The 25,754-nt window shown below is 40.8% G+C and overlaps 1 protein-coding gene across 1 annotated transcript in view; it reads right to left on the bottom strand.

Annotated features, from left to right (window-relative positions):
• UBE3D (ubiquitin protein ligase E3D) overlaps nt 1-25,754 on the bottom strand; it is a 72,775-nt gene that overhangs the window by 46,720 nt on the left and 301 nt on the right. Inside the window, exons 2-8 of the mRNA XM_063125466.1 lie at nt 22,986-23,182; nt 21,200-21,290; nt 19,180-19,414; nt 16,323-16,392; nt 13,644-13,713; nt 10,447-10,555; nt 8,440-8,609 (exon numbers count right to left, since the gene is read on the bottom strand). Of these exons, the coding sequence (XP_062981536.1) occupies nt 8,440-8,609; nt 10,447-10,555; nt 13,644-13,713; nt 16,323-16,392; nt 19,180-19,414; nt 21,200-21,290; nt 22,986-23,182 (942 nt within the window). The remainder of the gene's footprint in view (nt 1-8,439; nt 8,610-10,446; nt 10,556-13,643; nt 13,714-16,322; nt 16,393-19,179; nt 19,415-21,199; nt 21,291-22,985; nt 23,183-25,754) is intronic.

Genomic DNA, 25,754 nt, shown 5'->3' with positions numbered 1-25,754 from the left:
ATATGATGTCAAGCTGAGTCATAAACTGACTAGGACTGCACGGAGCTCAAGCTGTTGAATGCACATTAGCTTTTTATAGGACAGCCTGCCCCTACCTGGTGCCTTCCAAAACATTTGGGGGACCAGGTTGGGGAAGCCTGATACAGTGGCATTAGAATATGTCTGTATTTCTATGCTTTCCTTGGGAAGGGGGGGAGAGAGAGAGAAAGAGTAAGATATTCCTTTGTAGGTTTTCCTTTTTCAGCAACACAGTAAGATGGCCTTTTCAAGTCTTATCATGTTTCCTGTGTTACTTTATTGATTAGTAGTAGCTCATTCAATAGCCAATGCTGTATGAGCATTATGGAGGTAATTCTTCTCTAGGTGCATCACTTTCTACTTATCAGAACTCACTATTTCCTGGCAAAAAAAGCAGTTTGTTCTTCTCTCTAATCTAGAGAAATAGCCTTAGCATTCTGGGATATGTTGTCACAGTTAACACTTATCTTGGCAAAATATATTTAGCACAGGAGAAAAAGAAGAAAAAACCTTCTCTCCTTGATTCCTGATACTCTCTGTCAAATCTTATTTACTCCTAAAACAACAGTACAGCCTCTGAGAAAGGAGCTTTGCTTTACCTGGCTAAACATAGAAAAAACCTTTTTTTCTTTAATAAGAGCTTAAGATAAATAATCCCAAATCCCAATGGGCCTTGTTAAAGTCACCTCATAAAATTTTTACGAGTTTGGACAAGAAAAAATGTCGACCTAGCAGTTTGAACTCAGGCTGAGTAATATAGCCTTAGGGAAGAGATTGTCGAAATTCATGTGCCTAGTTTTTTGAAATGGATGTAAAGCAGCCAATTATGACAAATCATTGCAGACTGTGGCTAAGCATAGATTATTTTCAGGCATAATAATCTCATTTTTAAGTAAACAAAATTACAAAGGCAAATGTCCAACTATCAGGGAGCTTAGCCATTTTGCTAATGAAACTGCAATCACGTTTTTTCCCCCCATCTCTGAGGCAAATAAGCCTTGTAGTTTTACAATCTGAAGAGTATAAATCTATTTCTTTCGTGTAACATTTAGCCCAATAATTATGGTAAGAAGATGCAAAAGGATCAGCTCAAAGTCTAATGGTTTAGCTTTCAGGGACTGAACTAGTCCAGGCTGCAGGGGGATGCACATTAGAATGTACACACACACAAGCACACACACACACACCCTGCATGCAGAAAACCAGCACAGCAAGGAGAAGTTTTCAGCACCAACATCGCTGTAGGTAATTGTAATGGAACTACCCTTGAAGAGCATGTGGAAACTACAACCGGTTCAAAAAGCATTAGTCAGACTGTTAACTGGGCCTGAGTGCCACAAGTAGATTATGCCAATATAAAAGATCTTCACTGGCTACCAGTTCTATGGGGTATCTGAAATACTGCCTTCTCAGCTCATCAACTTTCTTTGTTAACTGTCCTCACCTTCCAAGGTTCAGGAAAATGGCCTTTTCAGCAGTGACATCCAAGTAGTGGAATTTCTTTCCCAGGCATATTCACCTGGCACCTCCAATACCACCTTTAAGGCACAGTCAATCCTGTTTCTTAAGTCTTTTAATGGCATTTTGTGGCCTTTTGGGTAATATTTGGTCCCACCCCTTTAATTGGATTATTGTTTTACACGTTTTTCCCTATCAACTTGGTGTTATTAGTTTTGTTTTTATCTGCTACCTTTTTGTTTTTGTAGTTTAATGACAATGTTATTGTAAAAATTATAATAAATTATTTGTAATGAATAATTTCCCCCAAACGTTTTTCATTTTTAGCAAAGATACCCAATGGTGAAACTTCACTGTTAACCTTTAAACACACACACACACACACACACACACACACACACACACACGTGTGTGTCAAGGGCTAGCTTTCAACTGTAGCGAGGGAGCTGGTCTGCCATTTACAAAACGCCAGACCACTAACTTAACTTTTAATTGTCCTTGTGTATTTTCACAGCACTCTCGTCCACTACAGTACAGTCCTTACATCCCAAGTCTGTTCTTGTTGGCACAGTATTTCCAATGTAAATTTAAATAGCTTTGATTTCTGTGGGATTTATTATCCCACTGATACCCAAGAGATGTCCTGACTTACAATTCCTACTAATGGTGCAAGAACATTTCCGACAAAATCAAAAGGGGATTTGGACAAAAGCGACTTGTACTGCTTTCTGTACTGCAGAAGCAAGCAGAATAAAAAGAGCATCAGAACTCTCATTAGAGTATCTAACTCTGTCTTTTGAATACATAATGTTTCCGGAGATCACTAATGCCTTTCAATGGATTAAAAACTTGATATTTGAAATCCTCCATAATATCTTTTCAAATTACAAACGTGCTTACTAATTGCTGGGAGATTTACAAACACCAAGAACACAAAGAGCCCACATTCCCTTCTTAATAAGTTCTCTCATTAAAAATGAGCAATAAATGTAACATTTGTCATTAAGTTTTATGGTATGCAGTATTGCAAAAATGAGTTTCTGGAAGCACCTTCATTATGGGCAAAAACTTGCACAGTGAAAAAAGACAACTTTACTGGGTAGGCCTCATTCCCTCCATTATGCAGATATAGAATGCCCATGTGACAGGTCATTTGAGTTTATCTGTGACCTTGCCTGAGATGGGATTTAGCTGGGCACAAATAGATCTTTGCCAGCCAGTTGGTAAAGCTATTCTGTAAGTTTCAAAGTGATTTCTCAAAAGATTACCATGAGCAAGAAGGATCTTCAGTATCCAAAATATGAACCACTGAGGGCAGGGGAAGTATAGCTTACTTACACTTTGGAGTAAAGGATCATGGCAATAATGGTTGTATAGAGAAGGACCAAGGCTTTTTGATAACCGGAGGACTCAGGAGTCTTTGCCTGAGTCTTTGGGTCTCATTAGCCTGCAAACTGAATCAAAGCAAGCTATGCTGTCAAATCTAGCCAGAAGAGGGTGGAGTGACTTTATGACCACATTTGGAAATCTTTTGTGGATCTCTGCAAAAGGAACAAAGCAAAACAAATATGTTTGCTTATTTTGGAAACATTGACCTGATTGGCTAGGATATGCCAAGAAACCTTGCTTTCACCTAGGTGAGCTTCACCCACTTTAATGAAGATAGCAGGTTGCCAAATGTAATTGACTATGTAACATCTTGACCTCATTGTGTTCACTACGTGTTCCCTGATTGGCTGAGATCTCTCTGTAAAAGTGAAAAAGCCATAAGAAAAAGGAGCAGCTTGACTAAAGAACCCCCCCCCAGAAAATGGTCTGAAGGCACATGCCGCAGTTCTACTTCCAAAATTGTGCAGATCTGAGAACTACCTAGATGGGAGACTGCCTGGTAACCATATATAAGCCACTCTGAACTCTCTGAAGGAAGAGCAGGATACAAATGTTACTGATAAATAAAGGTTTAAAAACTGGAGTAGCTTTATTCCTAATACAGTTCCATGGGCAGCTTAGAGTCTAAAAGAAATAGCACACGTATTGAGAGTGCTATACTTCCTCCTGTCGTATGTCTGCACCAGATCAATAGGGTCTATTGATGTGAACACAACAGCAGCAGGCTCAGAACAATCTGCAGAGAGAAAAAACAACCCCACGAAAGGCTGCTAGAGACAAACGCCACTTTTGTGCTTTGAGTTAATTCAGTGCTGCAGAGTTGTGACCCTCTGCTCTGTTTGTAAACTATAGTTGCTGTTTATTGGCTGGATTTGGTTGTTGTAACTTTTTGTTCTTGTTTTAACCTACCCAGAGAATGTCTGGTTTGGATGGCCTATAAATAGCATAAAATCTGTCGTAATAAAAGAGAATGTGTGTCCATCTATGCTCTAGCTCCAAGACTGTGAAAACTAGATACCCGAATCTTGGCATGTGTACTGAGGGGACCTTAGGGGCATGTACCTTGGGGTTCTGTTTTAAAAATACATTAATTTTAATACGTCCAAAGTGTCCACATGGCTGAAGCCTGCAGTAAAATCTTAGCCACTAGAGGATATGTCTTCCCTTAACCAGCACATTTTTTGCAGTCCATACAGTCAGAAGACAGGGGAGAAGAGTACGCAGAAGAATGCAGTTACATGCCTGCCCATCACCCTTGTTGTGGGGCAGCCTCTCCCCCCTCAGGTGAATGGTCAGAATCCCTCCAACATTTTCATTCGCTATGGGCAAACTTCACTAACCAGTGCATATTTTGTGATGAATTCAGTTCGAAGTCAGGGTAGATCAATAGGTCAAAGGATACAGATATACACTTGCCCCCTCACCTCTACTGTGGGGTGCTCCCATACTTCAAGAGAACAGAGTGGGCAGACCCCTCCTTTAAGGGACTACTTGGGTGCACCTGTGAAGGGCCATGCCTAGAAGGGCCAGTGGGCATGACTTCACTCAGACAGGGCAAGTACAATGCGTCCAGGTCTCTGACCACTGTGTAGGTTTGTTTGAAGGCTTTGCTGTATCAAACTAAAGGCTGAGAGACAGAGTTAAAATGCCTGCTCTCCCTCAGGGGAATAGAGTGGGAAGACATCTTCCATAGGGAGCTATAGGGGTGAGCCATAGCAGGGGCTGTGCTTAGGGGTGTTTCACTCAGACCAGGCAGATGCAATGGCTCAGTTCACACAACACTTTTCTCTACACAGTGTGAAAACTCCACTCAATGGTGGAGTTTTTAGGAGGTACTCACCACACAACATGTTCCGACTCCACTGTTGTGTGAATGTGGGCTACCGTGGAGTAGAGAAAAACTCAATGCGATGTTTGATTGATAGTTCCTCCACCTTCTCTCCTCCCCCAGTTCCTCCCAATGCTATTCCATCAGCCATTGCTGCAAAAAAACAATCCCAGCTCTCCCTAGAGTGGCACTTTGGCCGCTCTAGCCAGGGAACTCTGTAGCCCATGGGGAAAACTCCACTCAATGCAGCAAGAAACTCCATGGAGGCCACCAGACAACACGGAACTCTCCTCTGCACAGCATGGATATTCAGGGTGGAGTGTTTTCAACAGAACTGCACTGTGGGGTGGAGTTTTCCCTCCAGACAACACATTTCTCAATGGTGCTGTAACAACTCCACCGTGGAGTTCTAAAACCACTATTAAGAAATGTGTTGTCCAACACAATGAGTCCAATGAGTCCAACACAACCATGTGTTTTCGGAGCTTTTGCTGTATCAACGTAAGGGCTATTCCCAACAGTGCGAAGCTAGATCTATTTCCTTGTAAATAATAATAATAATAAAAAAACATTCTAAGCATACTATTTGGAAATTAAGTCCAATTGATGCTGGGGACTGTGGCCAAAGACTACTAAGGTGAGAGAGACTCCAGAGCAGTCCTTGAACCAGGACCTAGTATTTAAAATCATATTCAACAGCCGAGTAAACATTTCTGTGAGGCAGAAGCTAAGGATAGAGAACAAATGCAAATTACCCAGAAGTAATGGGGTGAAATGTTAAGATCCTGCTGGATATTAGAAAATAAGTTGTCCTTGTGGAAACTTTACCTCATAAAGGTTTCTTTGCACAGCTTGGTGCAATATTTTGGTGGAGCTTATCCTCAGTCAGATCCTACTATGATAGGTAATCAACCTTTCACAGTAGGATCCCGACTGAGCTCCACCAAAATACACATGCTAAAATGAAAGAGAAACAAAAGTGCAGCTTTACATGCTACCACATCTAAGTGTACTCTGTATTAATGGAGGCTGGTGGCTCCAATTTCAGTGCGGTTGTAAATTCATTCTGGGTTTTAGTCAGAACCAGCCAAAACTCTAAAGGAGCACGTTGGATAGTTCCTTTAGAGTTCTGGCATGTTCTGACTAAAAACCAAGAAGGATAGTCAGCTCTACCAAAATCAGAGCCACTGGCCTCCACTGCTCTGTATATATGTCTGAAAAGGGGGGAAATGTTCTAAACCTTCCTTGAGATGACTAGAGGCACCCAGGTTTTAATTTGGGTGCCTCAAGTTCAACAACGAAACTTGGAAGATTACAAATCAATCAAGAACAAACTGAGAATTCAGTTCACCATCTTCCATGACTGAGGAACAAAGAAAGCTGCCTTATACTGTGATCAGACCATTGGTCCATTTACCTTGGTACGTTGACTGACAGCAGCAATCCAGGGTTTGAGGCAGGTGTCTTTCCTAACTGAAGATGCCGAGGGTGGAACCTGGAACACCTTGCATGCAAATCATGTGTTCTTCCACCAAGCTAAAACCCTTCCCTGACTTAATATAATTTTTCTGCCAAAAATTATTGACAGGAATGAATTCAATACACCTCAAGTAAAGCCTCTTAGAAACTGTTTTTAGCTGTCTAAATTGTTTTAAATTTTGGATATTTAATTTTTTATGGTGTATTTTATCCTTTTTTAATGATGTATTATATTGCTTTATGAATTGTTGTAAACCATCCAGAGAGCTTTGGCTATGGGCAGGGCCGGATTAAGGCCAGCTGATGCCCTAAGCACAGCCCAATAATGGTGCCCCCTTGGCCATTCCATTACTTCGCTGGCAAGATATTAAGACTCAGTAAGTGCTGAAGGTGAAATAAGACATAAAACTCAGTTTTCTTCAAGGCCATCCCCCACGCCAGAATACACAACTATATTAAATATAAACTGTTTTTTATTATATTTATTTAACACTAAATAGCAGCAAGCAATATAAGCCAATTACTTACTTATAATTAGGGCAACAGAATTTTTTTAAAAAAAAATCATCACTGTTTTATGCATTTTTAATAAAACTGTTATAAGGGGAAAATGCAAATGCAAAAATTTATTGAAAATGATTTTTAATCTGGAATTCCTTAAAATTAGATGGCTACAGCTATGGTACTCTGTGGTGCCTCCCCTTCCCTTAGTGTCCAAAGCACATGCTTATATTACTTAAAGGTTAATCCAGGGCTGGCTATGGGGCAGTACAGAAATGAAATGAAATAAATAATAAGTAGTTTGCCTAGGAATTTTTGTGTCACCATTCTTGCCCAAGATGCTGTCCAAATAAGAGTAAAAAATGGTAACTTTAAAAGTGGGAAATGTTATTGATTATGCTTGAAATCAATGTTTCACATGAAGGTGCTTGTGCAACTCATGTTTCACAGTGTAGGTTAATATGAGAGAGAGAATGTCCCAAGATCACACAATGAGCTTCATGGATAAGCCAGGATATGAACCAGAGGCTCCCGCAGAATTTTAGAGTTGGAAGGACACTTAGAGCTCCATCTAGACCTATGCTCAGTGCAGGAATCTTGCAATTATAACATCCCTGGAAGATGGAGGTCCATCCTCTTCTTAAATGGCATAGGTCTCTGATCCACACACCCTTTCTATCTTGAGCAGTTCCATGTCCAATTTATTGGGTTTTTCTATGTCATAGCACTAAAAACACACTTCAAAAACCTAGGCACTACTGCTAAAAAATAATGCAGTTACATGATTGACTGTGATGAGAATTTTTGTGTTAAGTACAGGTAGCACAATTTAGTCAACCCCTGCCCCATGGCTGTTCACATCTGCCTGCAAACACAGAAGTGTGAGTGTGTGTGTGTGTGTGTGTGTGCACGCCATGGTTGTGCACTCAACCGCTCAAGAGAAGAAAAGCCTCTAAGGTAACTGGGCTGGTAGAAACAGCAAAGCAGAGTAAGGAGGCTGATTAGAAAAGGCAAACTTGACATGCTGATCCGTTCCAAGTGCCTCTCAAGGGGGCTTGCAGCTTCTTCTCTTGAGGCTCAAGAGGAGCCTTAAACTTACCAGCCAGACAATTTCACCATCTCTATACAGCTTAGCAGATATAAGTTGCATTTTGCCTTTGCAAGAAAAGCAGAGCTCCGGGGATGTCATATGGACTAGTACTGCTGAGCTATTAAATAAAAGACAGGAGGCAAACCCCTCGGGGCAGGGGGAGGCGGTTAAGAAATGAATGGGTGTATTTTTAATGCTTAATTTTTTTAAAGGAAAGGTAGCCCACAGAGATGATTTGTGAGGCACGGAGGGGCTGATGCAAAACTAAAAAGCACTTCGATTTTTTAAAAATTAAAATAAGACCAGTAGTTTGAAAGGCCAGCTTTCTAGAGATAGAGGTATCATCTTACTTACTGTACGTTTATGGAAGGTGTATTTCCAAATTCAGAAGTGTAAGAAAAGATAATACTATGACTCCTTTAATTGCTGATAGAACAGCTAAGCATTTATTTGTTTCAGAACTTGCACAGCTTATTTTGGCCAAACATTATGAGGGCAGTAATATTTTTATCTAATTTTAAAGTTAGATGAAACAAAATATTTTGGAAGTAGATCTCACTGGCGTGTATAGAAGATGCATAGTTTGAGTTATATTCCATATTAAAGAAGCTCTAGCAATAAAGAACATAAGCAACTCCAGTGTTTCGTAAAAGATATGTGTACAGTTGGTACTTACTCCTTATTTCTGTTTTTAACGCAGGGATAGTAAAGAACTTTAATGGCTTTCCGGATCTCTGAAAACCTTGGATCAGATGACCTGTCATGTTCAAGCAGTGTAAAAACACTGCTGGATGCCAAGTTTCCTGAAGACTGCATCAACAATGTGTCAGAATTCAGTAGCCACATCTGCAAATAGGAAGCAAGTTACATTTTGAAAATAGAGTCCAATCCACATATTCTTTCCAAGATCTGGTCTACTTTTTCCATGCACAAATGGAGGCCACACCTATGCACATGGACTTAAAGAGAAATGAAACTTTGAAGTCCAGGAGCCCCCAAATTATGATTTACAGCCTAATCCTATGCAGGTCTATCCAAAAGTAAGTCTCATTGAATTCAATGGGACTTCCTCCCCGGTACTCTATTTAGAATTACAGCCTTAAATCCCCAATGTAATGAACTGCTCATGCAAAGAAGTCAGGTCTGCCTACTAAAAAAGACAAATTTCTGCAAATGCATGATGTTACTTAGAAAATGAAAATGAAACCCTGACTTCCCTTGCAGTGGGAATGTGGCAAGAATTTTAAGTACCTATTAACATTTCTATCGGAATACTCTTACAGTGCAATCCTATACAAGGCTAGTAACCCCTTAAAGACTAAGATTTGCATCCAGTTGTGTCCATCTGCCAGTGGAATAGGCTCTGCTGGCAGAATGGATTCTCTTTACCTCTATAGCTCCTCCCCCAATCTGTGACAGAGAGTTGGAGGATTCCCCGGAGCAGACTGGGGGATGGGGGAAATGCATTGGTGATGGAGGAGGGGAGCAGATGAGGGAAAATTCCCATTTGTAAAGAACCCTGATTGTGCAGTTTTAGGATGTAGCTCACACAGTAGCTTACACAGAAGGAAGACTTACTCCCAGGTTAGTTTGTATAGGATAACGTTATAAGGCTATGAATACTGGAAAGACTAAAACAAGCCTGTTTGGCAAAGGTGACAAGCTAAAGATATCAATATGAATGGGCGAGAATTTTATCTGGTTTATTTTTGGAAAGCATTGTACCCAAATCTCTCCATGAATGAGATGGAAAGAACCTGACATTTTAACATACTGAGTAAGTATTACTGACTGTGGGAGAAAGCAAAACTGACCGATTTGTCAGTCCTGGTTGAATGCCTAGTTCACTCTTATTCAACATGGTACCCTCCAGCACTACAACTTTCATCAGCCCCAGCCACCATAACCAAGGATGATGGAAGTGCAGTCCAAACCCCTGGACAGCAAGACACTGGGGAAGGCTATCTTTCCTCTTGAACGTGTAGGTTTGAATCCCTGTGCGTTCAACTTTGTTTGTTTATTTATTACATTTATATCCGGACTTTTTTCCTCTTGAAAGGAACCCAAGGTGACGTGTGTGGTCATCGACCCCTCCATTTTACCCTTACAACAACTCTGTAAGGTAGGTTACGCTCAGAGTTGGTGACTGACCGAAAGCCACCCAGTGAGTTTCATGGCTGAGTTGGAACTAGAAACTTCATCTCCCAAGTCCCTGTCTAACACTCTAACCACTACACCACACTGACACACTACAACTGGTTTGTGGGGCTGAATTACAGTTGCCATTTCTTTTTTCTGACAGGCTCCCCATCTTTAACAGAAGATATATGACAGGCAGATACAACACGGTCCTCTCCAAAATGGGACTAGCTTTACCTACTGAATTTTGCCAGTGCAGGTAGGTAAGAATTTAATTTGGTTCGGTTTTTCATAAGAACTTACAAAATGTGTTGTGGACCACCCAGAGACCTTCAGCTATTGGGCAGAATAGAAATGTAATAGATAAATAAATAAATCCACAAATACATGAATGGGATAAAGAATCTGAGATTTAAAAAAATTGCATGTGGGAGAAAGTGAACTGACAGATTTGTCCATCCTTGGCCATCAAATAGACTGCAAAGATTTGGAGTTACTACACTGGATATCTTTGTACAAAAAATGTTATGGATCTGCAACTTACCAAGATGTAGACTGTCCCATCAGGTCCTTGTATGCTGAACCTAAATGTGCTTCTAACAGAAGATAGCTCTACAAGGCACTGGGCTATAACACTCTGTATAAAAGCAGACCTGTTTGGGAAAAGAAAAGAAAAACGAGTTTCATGTAATGAATTCACAAATGCCATGGTTTGAAAAAACAAATGAGTAGATAAAGGAAAATGTCAGACCAATCCATATTGAAAGATGAGACGTTTGCATTTCATAGTGGCATCTGTACCAGTGGAAGCTGCCCTTCCACTCCAATCCTTAAAAATGTTCAGCACCACCAGCAGCAAAAGTGAAAAAATGTTTTTGTTTCCTCCCACACCAAAAAAAAAAAAAAAAACAGCGGAAAGGTAGCAAAGCATGAGGAGTACAAGGCCCCATCCAAGACACCCTGTGGGGTAAAACTGGCTCTGCAAAAGTCACTTTTATTTAAAATGGAGTGTTATTAATTGTACCACTGCCCAGAAACAAAAGCAGCTGAATTCTTTAAATGGAGTAATAAATCTGTTCTCCTCACCTCTCCATTCTCATCCTTCTTCCACAGTAACGAAAACATTTTCTCCCGACTACATAATAAACTGCCACACCTAATCTAATCTTGTACTAGGACTCAAAAAGTCTAAGGCCAGGGATTTAGATTAAGGAAAACAAGCACCGACATCTAATGTGAGCCTGCTGTGCGCACCCGCCAAGTCCACAGCATGAGATAAGCTAGGCCTCCTGCCCTCCAACAGAGCATGAGCCGCCCTCAGAACTAGCATCACTAAATCTTATGAACACAAAGCTATGGTGGCCACCCCCCACCCCCCGCAGGGTACCCATATTCTCTTCCATCGCTACATTTCTGATACCCAGCATGGTGCATGCACGACATATGCTGAATATCCTTTTCCTTTTCACACTTTCATAAGACAACGATTAATTTGTCATACAATAATCACGACGCAAGCTGTTTGCAGAATGCTGTGGTAGCCACAGCACAGGCGCATTTGCCTAAGCTTCAAACTGGTTTGCCCGAAATGTTTTATATCAGAGAGCTCCTCCAATTAAAAAGTAGAAAGCTTTAATTGAAGCCGAGAACTGCATACGCTAGAAAAAGATGGCTAGATATCAGCTTGTAATTGGTAATTATAGGTTTCATGGCAGAAATTAATTAAAGCAACATTAAGTTTGCATAATTTGCCGCTGATTAGCCCTAAGACTTGCTACAAGAGCAAATGAACGCTCAGGCTGGGGATTATTAATTTTGTTGTAAGCATGTCACAAACACTGATGTCACAAGGACACTGCGAAGATATTAAGAGGGCTTTCAAGGGCAGACTAACCAGTGTGAACGTCTGGGAGTAGCAATCCAGAAAAAATAAAATACGGATGGTCCCAATATGGCTGCAGATTTGGCTTTGCAATACATTCTCTGTATTATATTGCATGGTGTGACAGAACATAAGGGGTGGGCTGCATGTAGATCTGGCTCTACCAGTAGATCTCTGGGTAATTTGAAGTAGATTGACAAGGATTTCTGACTCACAATTATTTAACCACGGCAACAATAAAATGACATCACCACCTCCCATTTGTGCTGCTGAAATGAAGGAAACTGTGTCTGGGGTTGGGGAGGGAATTGATGACGAGGCGTGGATTTTGGTGTAGAAGGACTGAGAGCTCAGTCAAGTTCTGGTACTCAAAACAAATTACTGGGCTCAGAATTCTTTAATTCTTAAAATATGCCTTTTTAATCAGGCCCTAGTTGATGGATCTCAGGGTTTTAGTAAAAAAAAAAAAGGCCAGGGTCTGCTTACCTGTGCTGCAGAAGAATTATAATGAAGGAATTACAGTGGTTAAGCATTCTACCTGAAGATACAGGGTTCAGGTTTACAGGCACCTATCGTTCTGATCTAACAAGAGGTAGCGCAGGTATGCAAAAGGGATTCTTCGACCACCAGAAGTCCAATGTAAGAGTTTCAACAGCATGCAAATAATCTGATTATGCCCAATACTCCCACTCATATCTGTGTAGAGCAGCCTTCCCCCATGTGGCATCAGACTACAACTCCCTGTCACTCCCAGCAAGCATGCCATTAACCCTGCTGGTTGGGGATAATAGGAACAAGAGTCCAACACATCTGGAGGCATCAAGTTGGAGGAGGTTGATTCAGGAGAACAGAGGGCAAGCAGAAGAGAAGATTCAATCTTCTCTCCTCCGTCCGTCCGATGAACAGACTGTCCAAACACAATTTGATGCAGCTCAGACTCCTGGACTGCACTTTCAGTTCAAGGAACAGTATTCACATTTCCTGCTATTAGGAAGAAAAACAATACCTCTAAATTGTTATGACTTTTGGCCATTGGGTAAACCCACCCACCCACCCCAAAATTGGCATCCCTTAATCAGTCACACAAGTTGTCTAAATTATTCATAAGATGAGCTTTGACTTCAGTGATTCCCTTCACTAATACCACATTCTAATGTCACAACTAAGCAGGAGAAAGAGCGCAGGAAAAAAAAGCAATAAATACATTTACAGAGCAATTCTATCCATGCCTCTACAGCCTTGTGTGGAGCCGAGTGGTAAGCGGCAGTTACTGCAGCCGAAACTCCCCATGGCCTGAGTTCGATCCCAGAGGAAGCTGGTTCTCAGGCAGCCAGCTCAGGTCGACTCAGCCTTCCATCCTTCCGAGGTCGGTAAAATGAGTACCCAGCTAGCTGGGGGAAAGGTAACTACAACTGGGGAAGGCAATGGAAAACCACCCCACTACAAAGTCTGCCAAGAAAACGTCAGCGAAAGCAGGCATCCCTCTAGGAGTCAGTAATGACTCAAGTGCTTGCACAAGAGGTTACTTTCCTTTTTCTATCCATGTCTACTCAGAAGTCCCATTCATTTCAATGAGGCTTACTCTCTGGTAAGTGCTTGAAACAATGTTAATATTTGTATAATATTTTAAGTAAATGGATAAAAGGGAAGTACAACAAGCCTTTAGATTTGGGGTGGGCAACATGTGATCCTCCATATGTTGTTTGATTGCAACTCCCATCAGCCCTAGCCAGCACAGTCAATAGTAAAGGATAATGCGAGTTGCAGTCCAACATCATCTGGAGGGTGTCACATTTCCCTGCCATAGATAATTTAAAAACAGCACCAATTTAATATAAAATTGCATAATGCTTTAACACCTTGGTATCATGTTGACATCAGCTTCAGATGGCTGGACAAACAATTCAGTGAAATAGTATTTTGTGACACCTGGAAGCAAAAATTAAAAATACAAATAAGGATCTTAATGCTGAATTAATTCACAATAAAACATACAACTGAAGTGTTACTAAGTCATGATAATGGGACAAAGATCCAATCCTGAAACCAGACATGAACCATAAAGAACTGGTGAGAGGGAAAGTATTCAAATGGGGAAGGAGCTTGAAATGTGAATCTAACACCTGTTCAAAACATTACAACTATCTAGAGAGCCATATAGATCTGGATCAAATGTCAAAATGGTACTTGCTTTCTACCTGCCATTCCCTGCCTGTTTCTCCAGCCCTCCCTTCGCTAGTAGAATGCCCCAACTTTTATTTTTGCAAAGTGAGGGCAACCATCATTGAGAGAGAGAGAGAGAGAGAGAGCACCCCGGACAACCTGTTCAGCTAGCTATTTTGCCTGCCAGATATGCCTCAGAAGTTGAAATGACACTTCTAAGCATGCTGAGAAGCATCATTTCTTGCAAAAATCAAGGAATTTGTAGCTTTCGAAACTATAATTCATTACATTGATTTAATTAAACTTTCAAGGTTCAAAGGCTGTTTGCCAATTAAAGGCAAGTTAAGACCATAATAGTTATGTTGAATAAAACTAAATGCTTTAACTACTCCAGCATCTTGTTCACAGGGGCCAACCTGCTGCCAGTGGGAAACCCACAAGTAGGATATGAATGCAACTGCACCTGATAACCCATGTTCCCCAGCATGCTGCCTCCAATACTGAAGGAAATATATAGGTATCACTAGTATCCATTGATAGCCTTCTACTCCACGCATTTGTCCAAACTCTTCTAGAGCCATCTAAACTGGTGGCCATCATTTTATCTTGTGATAGCAAATTCCGTAGTTTATCTATGTGTTGTGAGAAGAAGAACTTCTGTCCTGAATCTCCCACTAAACAGCCTCATGGGATGATACCAGGTACTGGTAATATGACAGGAGGTCAGGGGAAACTCTGCCTATCCACCATTTCCGCACCATGCATAACTGGTGCTGGGGAACAACAGTGGGAGGGGACAATTACCCAAATCGTGCTTAAAGGCTTCCCACTGGAGTATCTGGTTGGCCATTATAGGAAACAGGACGTTGGACAAGATGGACCTTTGGTCTAATCCAGCAGGGCTCCTCTTATGTTATAAGTTTTTGTGTACTAAATGTGATTGATAAATAGAGTTGTTTCACTGGCTCTTGTCTTGTGCCTTTCCATGGATAGGGAAATCTTTACCTGCTAAATTTCTGTTTGTCAGACTGCTGTTAAAAGCATAGGAACAAGGTCCAAAAAAAAGAAAAGAAATTATTTTCCCCAGGAGTTTCAAATTAATTTATTTAAAATAATGATAAAATCCAATATAAAACAGTTTTCAACACATTTTAAAACCAGCCTTCAGCAAACTCACTCGCCAGCAGGACAGGAGTCTACAAGAGCAAAAACGCTCAGGGAGGGAGGTTGCCTTATAGCAGTTAGGCTGCCAAAAAAACCTGAAGGACATTTCTGGGAGAGAATCTGTATTCTCTAGTTCTGAATGGCATCTGCAAGAATTTCTTCCTTTTCCCCTTCTTTTCTGGGAATACTGAAGTTGTGATTTGTGGTCTGAACCCTGACAGGCCATATTACCTTTTCTTTCTAGCGCAAAGCTGTTCTCCCACCCCTGTTTCCTTGTCCCCATCACCCACTTCAGTATCATCCTCTCCTGGAACTCTACAGGAGAAGCTAAAGAACCTTTGCAACCGCAAAGAATATATTCCTTCCAGTCAACAAAGTCCTGTGTCACTTCATTCCAACTTGAAGTAGATTTTTTAAAAGAATAAGGAAAGTTTTCTTTGTAAATTGATTAACTGCCTCAATAGAAAAAAGCAGAGGGCTATGAACAACCATCTGTCAGGGATGCTTTGAGGTGGATCCCTGGAATGAGCAGGGGGTTGGACTCAATGGCCTTATAGGCCCCTTCCAACTCTACTATTCTATGATTTCAAATCTCCCTTATATTTCCTTCAGCTTTTGCCAAGACCCACTTGCAACTGGCTTTCTCTCCCCCTCACTCCCCCTTCCTAAACCAGAAAGAAGAAAAAAGACCAATTTCCTTTGTTTTGTCCTCTGGGTGTTGTGAAGGGAAGCTATTGCAGAGAAGGAAGAAAAGTCTGAAGTGGATTTTTTTTGAAAGAGGGAAAGACTGCCTCCTGGCCTTTTAAATAGATGCTTGCTGTGTTATGCTGAGGCTTGCCAGGGAAGTGGTGAAAATATTTAATCTTTAGAGAGAGAAATGCAGGGGACTCAGGTTTAATGGGAACAACATCATAAGCCTGAGTCCCTGTTGTCTTAGTTCTGTGGTAGGGGCAAGCTTCACTTGCTTGGTGGAAGGGCAAGTTGCATGTGTTCAGAGCACTTTTATATATTCTCACTGGCTAATAGAAATATATTTTGGCTACTAAGCCTGGACATAATTTGTGGGCCCCTGGTTAGATATACAATTAACCTTTCTGGGGGTCCTAGATTCCACTAAAAGCCTCTTACACACATACTCACTCACACACAACCCTCTAGCTGCATGTGACTAAAGCAGCCCACAAAGATGATTTTGTTTGCATATCCCTTACCTGAGGGCATAACCTCTCCCAACAAGGTCTTGCAGCGCTTGCAAATTATTCTGCTATTTGCCTTTGAATTCTGTAGGGGGGAAAATCAATATTTAAATGTCTCATCTCTTTAGATAATTATGGGGCTGGGAGTGACTTTTAAGTAAGCTATGCCAAAGAATTAGATTCACTGGACAATTTTCTCCTAGTTTTACTCTGCATCTCAGAACAAATGGCTTCATTTCTATTTCCAACTGTTACCGTTTCCACATTAAGGAAGATTATTACCGTTCCACAAAAACTATCATACCAGTTAACGTTTAAAAATCATTGCACCTGATCCCAACTCTGTTACAGGCAGTCCAAATACAGAACATGTGCTCAGTTGTTAAATACATTGCAAACATCAGATGATAAAGGTTTATTTGCAGAGAACATTTGATCAAAATGGGAGGTCGGGATGGAATCCCTCACTGTGTAAGACTGAAGACTTCTGCATGAATTGCACTCTCATAACTTACCGAGTAGAAAAGGTTACTGGTAATTGCAACATGAAATGATCAGAAGAATAGAAAGCTATAGACATAAGAAAAGGATAAGTGGTAATAGCTATTACTATTTAGCAGTATATAGCACTTATTTAAATATTCAAGTACTTCAGTTACAGTACGCCTGAAAGATGGATCAGCATTACTATTCCTATATTGCAACACTATGGGAGCTGAGCTATGGGATGGGACTTCTGCGATTATTCACTCCCTAATGAGCTGATAACACAGCCAGGGTCGGCTTGGGCCAAGACTAGTAGCTAATAAATAAAAACCGTATGATTGGTAACATGGCTCCCAAGCCTCCCGTGCATATGCTTTTGAAGGCAGTGCTTTTTACAAGCCTGAACCACCAAGGACCTTACCTATGCTTTAGATACAATTTGGGAGTCCTGGTAAGATATACCTTTTCTTTTCTTTTTTAAATAGGGAAGCTAAATAAATAATAATAATAATACCACAGGCAAGGTCTAAATAAAAACTTTAGAGGAGATTATGTGTTTTATATGGGAAGTTAGCATTGTTGTGGGAGTTGGTTTTTTACAAAACGAACATTCAGAGCCTTTATGTATGTGTGACGTTCACACACAAAGCTCTGCTGTGAAAAGTGCCACCCAGTGAATTTCCTTCCAGTTTAAAAGTGCATGGAATGGCAGAGGAGTCACGTGCTGAAAGCTCTGTGTTTGCACTGGCTTGAACCGAAGTGGCAATACTTCCTGCCAGACAAATTAAATCAATGTATCTTGTGTGACAACTTTCAGCTGCTGGCCATCTGCACTCTCTTAATATCTTTTTGCGCTTCTACTCTAAAAGGTCCTTGATATTGTCTGGAAGAAAATATTTCTCTCTAGAGATAACTGCTAGAATGCTGTGTGACCTCTGGGTGTTTAAAAATTGTGTTAAAGGACGATTTGGAGTATAGTTGCCTTGCTGGGGCCAGAAAGAGAAAGGGGAAAAATAAGGTGGTATCAGATACTCTGAGGGCTGATTCAGCAAACATAGAAGCGCATTGTTCAACAGCTCATTATTCAGTGACTTATGACTCGCTGAATCTCAGCAGAATGGAAAAACCACTCCATTAAAAAATATTTTGTCAGGTGATATGGAGGACTGGTCCATGGCGCTCTCTCTGTCATGGCTGTTTCATCAAGCTTGACATCAAAATTACCAATTGATGAAGAACTATGAAAAACTCCTAAGAGTTAGGGAAAACAACAGATTTCCAAAGGCAGCACAAATTATAATTTAAAGTGTGGATGCAGGGAGGGGACGAGGAGGACAGAAATTAGGGAAACAGGCCTCTTGCCCTTTCAATCAGAAATAAGATTGTTTTATACTGCTCCTGGTTTTATTGTATGTTATTTCGTTGTATTTTAATACATCGTTTTACAGGGAGCTGCTTTGAGGACCTTTTTTAGGGCTGAAAAGTGGCATGCAAACGTTTCTTTAGTAAATAAAATATTTTTAAAAAAAATTCAGCTGGACCGAGTCAGCGCCTTGATTCATCTCACTTAGTATTGTCAACACTGACTGACAACAGCTCTCCAGGGTTTCAGACTTTTTAATTTGGCTCCATACATTACATTGTATTTGTAAGGTTTTAATCTTTTCTAAACTGTCCAGAGAGCTTTGGCTACTGGGAGGTATAAAAATGGAAATAATAACAATAATAATGCTTTGAGTCCAATTCCAAGCCTATCTCTATATGCAGATGAAAGGGAGGTTTCTAAGGTACACAGCCACAGCTGGGCTCAAAGGAACCTTTGGGGAGAAAAAGCATAGAAGTGTGAGACATTTTAAATAGTTGCTGAATGTGTTCTGAGGGAGAGCTATATGCAGTCATATCAGAAAATACGGATATAAATATATGATATGGCCTTTTACTGAGCCAGACAACTGGTCCTTCTAGGCCAGCATGATCTGTCCTGTCTTGCAGTGGGTATCCGAAGTCTCTGGTAGATACCCTTTTCCAGCGGTGCTACTGTGATCCTTTTAACTCATGGATGGTTATCTGCAGCCCTCCAGATATTGTTGGATTACAACTTCCATCATGCTGGCTGGGGCTGATGGGAGTTGGAGTCCCATCTAGAGGAGGTTTGCCCATGCTGGTGCATCCAGATGTCTTGGAATACAACAATCATGCTGAACTGGAATGATGTAATCCAACACATGTGTTGGGTACAAGACTGGGGAATCCTGCTGTTGTTGGCCAGCCTGTTTTAACTGGAGATATCAGGGAACAAACCTGGACCCTTATGCATGCAAATCCTGAAAAGTAAAAGGAATGTAATATTTCAGCTTATTTGTTGCTCCTTCACCATTGTACTCACAGACACAGAACCGCTACTTTGAGAAGTAGCACCCTGAAACTCTGGATGAAGGACTTCAGTTCCTGACCCAGTCAAATCACTTCCTGAATTAACCAGGAAGTAATTGTGTGCAAGAAAACAATCGTCATTTTGTGGCTGAAGCAGGCTCTCGTTGAAGGGGTTGGGATGACAACACCATTCCTCCACCAAATCACTCCAGTTCTCACTGGGAAGGGAAAGAACTCTGAGAAATGTCCTAAGAAAGAGCAAAGAGGAGGTTAGTTGTTATGGCAGGGGCTATTTAGACTTCAGCTCTGTAGCCTGTCCTTTTGGTAGAAAAGGACTGCCTACACAAGAGTCAACTTTGCCCTTTCCATTGCATCGAGCCTGATCCACTACAGATGCTGAAAATTGTACAAATATAATGAAGAGTGTGCAAGCAGCAGTAGTGAGTTCTGGCAGGTTGCCTAACAACATTCTGCCAGATATTCCAGGGCTCTGTGATTCCTGCCATAGATGACCCATTTCCCAAAGCATTTCCCAAAACTAATGAGGAAGTGTTCATGGAGCTGCAGAAAACATTAAAAACACATAGAACGAATGTGAAAACATTTATTTTGGTGGTGGTGGTAGTAGCAATGGCCAGGGAGGGTGGTGGAGGAAAGGAATGTCTCTTAACAGTTGGAGAGACAAAATAGCAAGTTTTAAGTTTGTTCCTTAACACACGTTGTCCATCCCTATCCTAAATGTAAAACTGAGACTTAGTGACACTTCTAGTGACCATAACAGAGATTCTGTAATGCAATGTTTCAGAAGAAATTAAGACTGGTGATGAACAGGAAGTAACAAGAGGGCCAAATTCTTCAAGGGAGACCTAAGGTGATTTAAGGTTACTTTCACATGGTCAAATATTACACACGCAGACACAGATCTCAAATTTCATGCTGATCCTGGCAAGAGGATGATTAATTGGTGAATATTCAGTAAGAATTTAGTATGAGCACTGCCCAATTGTCATCTTGCCAATTTATTATGTGAATGCTCCCAACGCTAATCAGACCAGCTAATATCAGGCCTAGGAAAGTACATTACAAGCCTAGCAACATTAATCTCTTTTTTCAAAAGCAAGAGAGGTACACTTGCAAAATTTTAATTTCAGTCTTTTGTATAACCACTTCAATACCTAGTTCTTCAAGCTATCTATTTATTTATTTAAAAAAACACAAATACAGATCAGTTGCTGTAATAAATAGAAAGAAACAAGACTTAATCCTGTGACAGTGCTAGAATGTTGAGCATCAATACATTTTCCTAGCGCACAATACCAAGTCTTTCATGTATGCTGGGAAATGAATGCTCAGCACAAAATGTAACGCAATAAACTGCAGCTTAAACAGATGACACCTTCCGCGTTTCATTTTTCAATGTACCTCTAAACCAAATGTGCAGTGATATTTGGGATTAATGGGGAAGGGTCAATGCCAGAAAAGTTAGCTGAGGAAAATTAATTTAAATGCCACTCTGCTCAGTTCTCTGAAAGCTACTGAATGGCAAGAGCAATACCATGAAAAGCATTTTTCCTATGTGTCATGCATAAAACAAGCCTGCACAAACTGTGGTTCACCAAGCTGAACACAGTTCACCTGCCAAGCACTACAGCCTCACAGGTGCTCAGCAACCATGCTGTTCAGCAATCTCTTTCAAAACAAAAAAACAAGAGCCTTTGATTAACCAGCATACTGCTACGAACACTCTATAGCTTTCAATTGGGGGGGGGGGAATCCATGGCCTATGAATCAAGAAATATGGGGATGGGGGGGAACCCTGCTACTGAGAAACCGAATGTCCAATAGAAACATATTGGGCCCATTCAGAAGACACTGAGGGCTCTGTGGTTAGCTTAACGATGCTTCTCTGTGGTTAGCCTACAGATCCAAAAGGGTTGGAGACCCCTGGCCTAGGAAGTCTTCACACCATCTAATATGAGCACAGTGCAAATACATTCACCCACAGGAAAACAGTAATGAGGCACGGCACTTACCTATCATTTATTACAGTCTCACCACAAGACTGACAGTAAAAGGTGCAACTCATTTTGGATTTAAGACTGTCAGCCACAGGTAGTACCAGTTCTGAAATGATATTGAAGAACACAACACACATTACTTTAAACATTCAAAAGCAAGTAAAATTGCCATCACATTCACACCAGAAGACACTCTCCATAGCACAGGATTCACAAGAAAAATAATAAGAATGAAATGTATATAGCACATTTCAAGTGTTCAAATACTTCCTTATATCAGCAAGAATACAACAGTCCTATAAGGTAGGCCAATATTATTATCTCCTTCATTACACACACAGTGGTCTGAAACTGACAGAATAATGGCTGCTAGCAAGCTCATAGCCAACATAAGTTTACAGACAGAGACTTATACTATTGCCATGATCAGAGGCAGAATACCTCTTAAGCTGATTGCTGGGCATTAAGAGGAGAAGGCCATCAATCTCATTGTCCTGCTTGTGGGCTTCCTGTGGGCAACTGGTTGGACACTGTGAGAAACAGGATGTTGGAATAGGGTGGCCCTTGGTCTGATCAATCAGGGCTCTTCTTATTCTATTTTAAATTTTATTTCTTTAAAATTATTTTCTTGAGTCACTTTTAAGTATAAAACCCACTCAAGGCAGGGTTCGTATAGCATCCATGCAGCAATAAATCATTTTAATTGAGGTTAAAAAAGCAACAGCATGGGCAGTATCCAATGTTGCCTATGTGCCAGTGGGATCCAGCACAACACAACAGGAAGCTAGCATTTCCCAAACCAACCAGAAATGAACCGAAACACTAGTTTCCAGAATGGAACAGATCAGTGGAGCTCGTTAAGTGTTTTGCCTTGTTTCTGGGAAGTGCTTCCTGTACCACAGGCAGTGAGTCCTGCTGGCACAACACAATCAACAGAAATGAAGGGGCAGCTTTGGATACTGCCCCATGAAGTAACAACAATAATAATAATAATAATAATAATTTATTTCTTACCCGCCTCTCCAATTGGATCAAGGTGGAGAACAACAACAAGCATAAAATACATAAAATACAGATTTAAAACATAGCATACACTGTTAAAAACATCCTAAAAGAAGTTTACCTTTGTATCAACAGTGCATAACCCACATATTATGCAACTTACAGAGCAATCCTATACTAGCCTACTAAGAAATAAGCCCCACTGAGCCTAATGGGATGTATTCCCTTGTAAGTGTATATAGCATAAATTCCACAGCTGAACCAAGTTTCCGCAACGGGCACCGATTTCAGCCAAAATTATTAAGAGAAGCGTTGAATGCAAAGATGTGCACCATTGTGAACCGGTAAGACTAACAAGCCCATTTACAAATGAAGTAAGAGAGACAGAACAAGAGCACAGAATTATATTTCAGAAGTCACAAAAACTACAAAGCTGCTACTTTAATGCTGCGTTACTCTTTTGCTATGCATTCATTCTGCCTGCGAAGCGAGGTAATTAACAACTTTCAGCACATTACAGGGAGTAAATCCAATAAAATCCAAGTTGGAGTTAAAGAAACTTTAGAGGCAAAGGGGAAAAAAGAGGGAGGAAGTAGTTCACAATGTGAAGTCTGCTTCAGCAAATCTCACAGCTAAAAGTTAAACCTTCACCAATCCCATACTCTTTTGTTAAATTGCAGCTTTCCTGAAAATCATACTTAATCCTTCACAGTTCGACCTGCTTGCTTTATGAGAAGCTAACTCTGAAGTAGTCAACAAACAATGATTAAGAAACAAAAAAGTAGCAAGGTGCTCTTACTTTTATTGAAATCTGCTTGAACTAGCAGTCTCATATGTAAACCATCCCCGGGCACATATTGTAGTCCTCGACAGGAAGAAGGAACAATCCTGACCTCTGGTGGAAGGTTGATGGGCTTGCAATCTTCACCATTTTTTAGCTCTAGCAATGAGGGCAACACTGTAATATCCACAGCCCAGCATTCTGGCTTTAATTGACTAAAAATAATTAAAAGAGACCATTTACATTCTATATGTAGGAATTGCGCAATAACGAATTGATAGGACTGAGTCTGAAAATAACTATTTGGTTTATTTTTACTTACATACCTCCCTTTATGACTATTTGCCATGCAAATTAAAAACAGCAACCAGCCAGTAAAATATACAATTAAACAATTAAAATCAAATTAAACTGGGATGTAGTGGGAGAGGGGAAGTGCGTAAGTGGTGCAAGATTCCTTCAAACAATTTAGGGTGATTTTCCTCTCCCACTGTAGCCCAGGGGAGGAGGAGGAGCACTAGGGAAAGATCTATTGCAGAAGCCTGGACCTTGCCTGGGTTACAGCCTTCCACTTGTGCAACATTAGATTTCACCCAATAAAATAAACAAGAATAACAACGAGTAACAGTACAGTCAAAAACTACAGGTCCAGTGCTTAACATACAACTTCCTTCCAACACAACTCATTAAAATGCCTCAAAGAATAAAGGCATCTAAACTCGAGGCCTAAGGGATAATAAAGTGGGTGCCTTTCAAGCAACCATTAAAATCTAAAATAAGCAATTTATTATCCTGATGTATTTAAGAGCTATATATTACAGAACTAAGATATATGTTCATTAGCATAAATTGTGTCAGACTCTAACATTCTTTGACAGGTAGTATCAGTTTCCATTAGAACAGAGCTAGGTTGGGAGTTTGTAAAAGAGGCACAGCTAAATACCCATGTAAGCAAAAGAAGAGATAATTAAACCCTGCTAAATCGCAATATTATTTCCAAATAAGATTAATTATAAGTTACATATCAAAGTCACACATCTTGAACATGCAAATCTTGGATTTCTACTTAAAATTGGTAGCAGTAAGGCTGCTTTGTCAATCTTGTTCTATTTGTATGTGTGGACAGAAAGTATTACATTTGTACTGCAGCTCCATTTAAACAAATTCTACACCTGTTCAGAAATTCTTCTCCATGAATGGGCAAATGTGTGGAGGGGGAGCAGGAATGAACTGCCTGCCCCACACCCTCTGGTGCCTACCTGCTTGGCCTTACCCTCACCACACACGCCTTGAAAACAGATGCCTGAAAAGGGGCAGCTACTTGCATTCAGCTCCATGTGATCAGGACCTCTGCATGATCAAGGCCCATTAGCTGTAGGCAATGAGAATGTTTTAATAGGGCTCCTATATAAAGTCCATGTGTGACATCACGCGGGGATATATTTACATTATAAACCTAAATTTGTTTTAATCCAGTTTGACTATCACAACATCATCCAAAGAACCTCAGTATTTTCTGAGGGTTCTGAATGTTTGTGTAATACCTAGAGTTTGCCAGAAACTATAATTGCTTTGGTTTTCTTAGGGGTAATTACAGCAGTTGAACTGGTTACTTTTGAGGTGTGCTTCACACCCAAGAATATGTTCTTAAGATCTAATTCTGAGGTGTGGTGAGAGAGCCTTCATCACATCTCTGGTAAGTGTGTATAGCAGAGGTGGGCAACCTACAGCCCCCAGCCCAATTTCAAAAACTCTGTGCAAGCAATCAGTTCAGACTTTGTCCTCTGGCAAGAGTGATTTGTCCCTTCCCCTGCAGCCTGCTGAGCTGGAAGAGGGAGAGAGAACTGCCTGTCAGAAAATAACCTACTTTTGGCTCTGGACCCCACTAATCACTGCCATCTGCCTCCCACCACCACCACACAAATTACCCCTGAGGGAATGCAGCTATCACAGGGGGTGGGGGGATGTTCCCCAACCCTGTGCAATCCTATGCATTTTGACTCTGAAGTAAGTCCCACTGAGTTCAATGACACTTACTCCTAGGTAAAGGTGCAATCCTGTATATGTTTAGACAGAAAAAAGTCCTACAATTCCCAGCATCCCCCATACTGGCTGGGGAATGCTGGGAGTTGTAGGACTTTTTCTGTCTAAACATGCATAGGATTGGCCCTTAAATTTGTTTAGGATTGCAGCCTGCATACCCTAGATATGCCGTAATTTGAACCAGGCTTCATTGGGGTTTGTCCCCCAGCACTTGTTTTTATTACCAAGACACAAACATAGGATTTGTTGTGTTTAGTGCACAGAAAGAAAACACAGTGCGCTTTAGCATGTGCAGAGTGCAATCCCCCATAAATCTGGAATTAGGGAAACGTCCCAAATAATACGCCATGACTTCCAGGTAAACTTGAATCCAAGCCTTTACCATTTCAGAATTGAGATCATTTTAAAAAGTAGTTCAAATGGTTATTTTAGAAAACATAACTACCCTCCCCCTTCACGCATTAGTTGATTTTTCTTTTCTACAATTCACACAACAGGTCCTTGGGAGTCCCTTTGCTGTTGTTTGAGTTTAGGGTTTGTTAGCCCAGACAGAACCCAGTGGACGCTGGTGGTCCCTATTTCGGTGGGGCTATGAATCCATTCTGGGTTTCAGTGAGAACCAGTCAAAACTCTAACGGATCTGTCCAAGATTAGGGTTCAGCACCTGGGTAGCTCTTTTAGAGCTGACTGGTTCTGACCGAAACCCAGAATGGTATCACAGCCCCACCGAAATCAGAGCTACCA

Source organism: Elgaria multicarinata, chromosome 4 (assembly GCF_023053635.1).
Source record: "Elgaria multicarinata webbii isolate HBS135686 ecotype San Diego chromosome 4, rElgMul1.1.pri, whole genome shotgun sequence".
Lineage (NCBI taxonomy): Eukaryota > Metazoa > Chordata > Lepidosauria > Squamata > Anguidae > Elgaria > Elgaria multicarinata.
The sequence above is the reverse complement of the archived record's forward strand: the minus strand, read 5'-3'. Positions and strand labels throughout refer to the sequence as shown.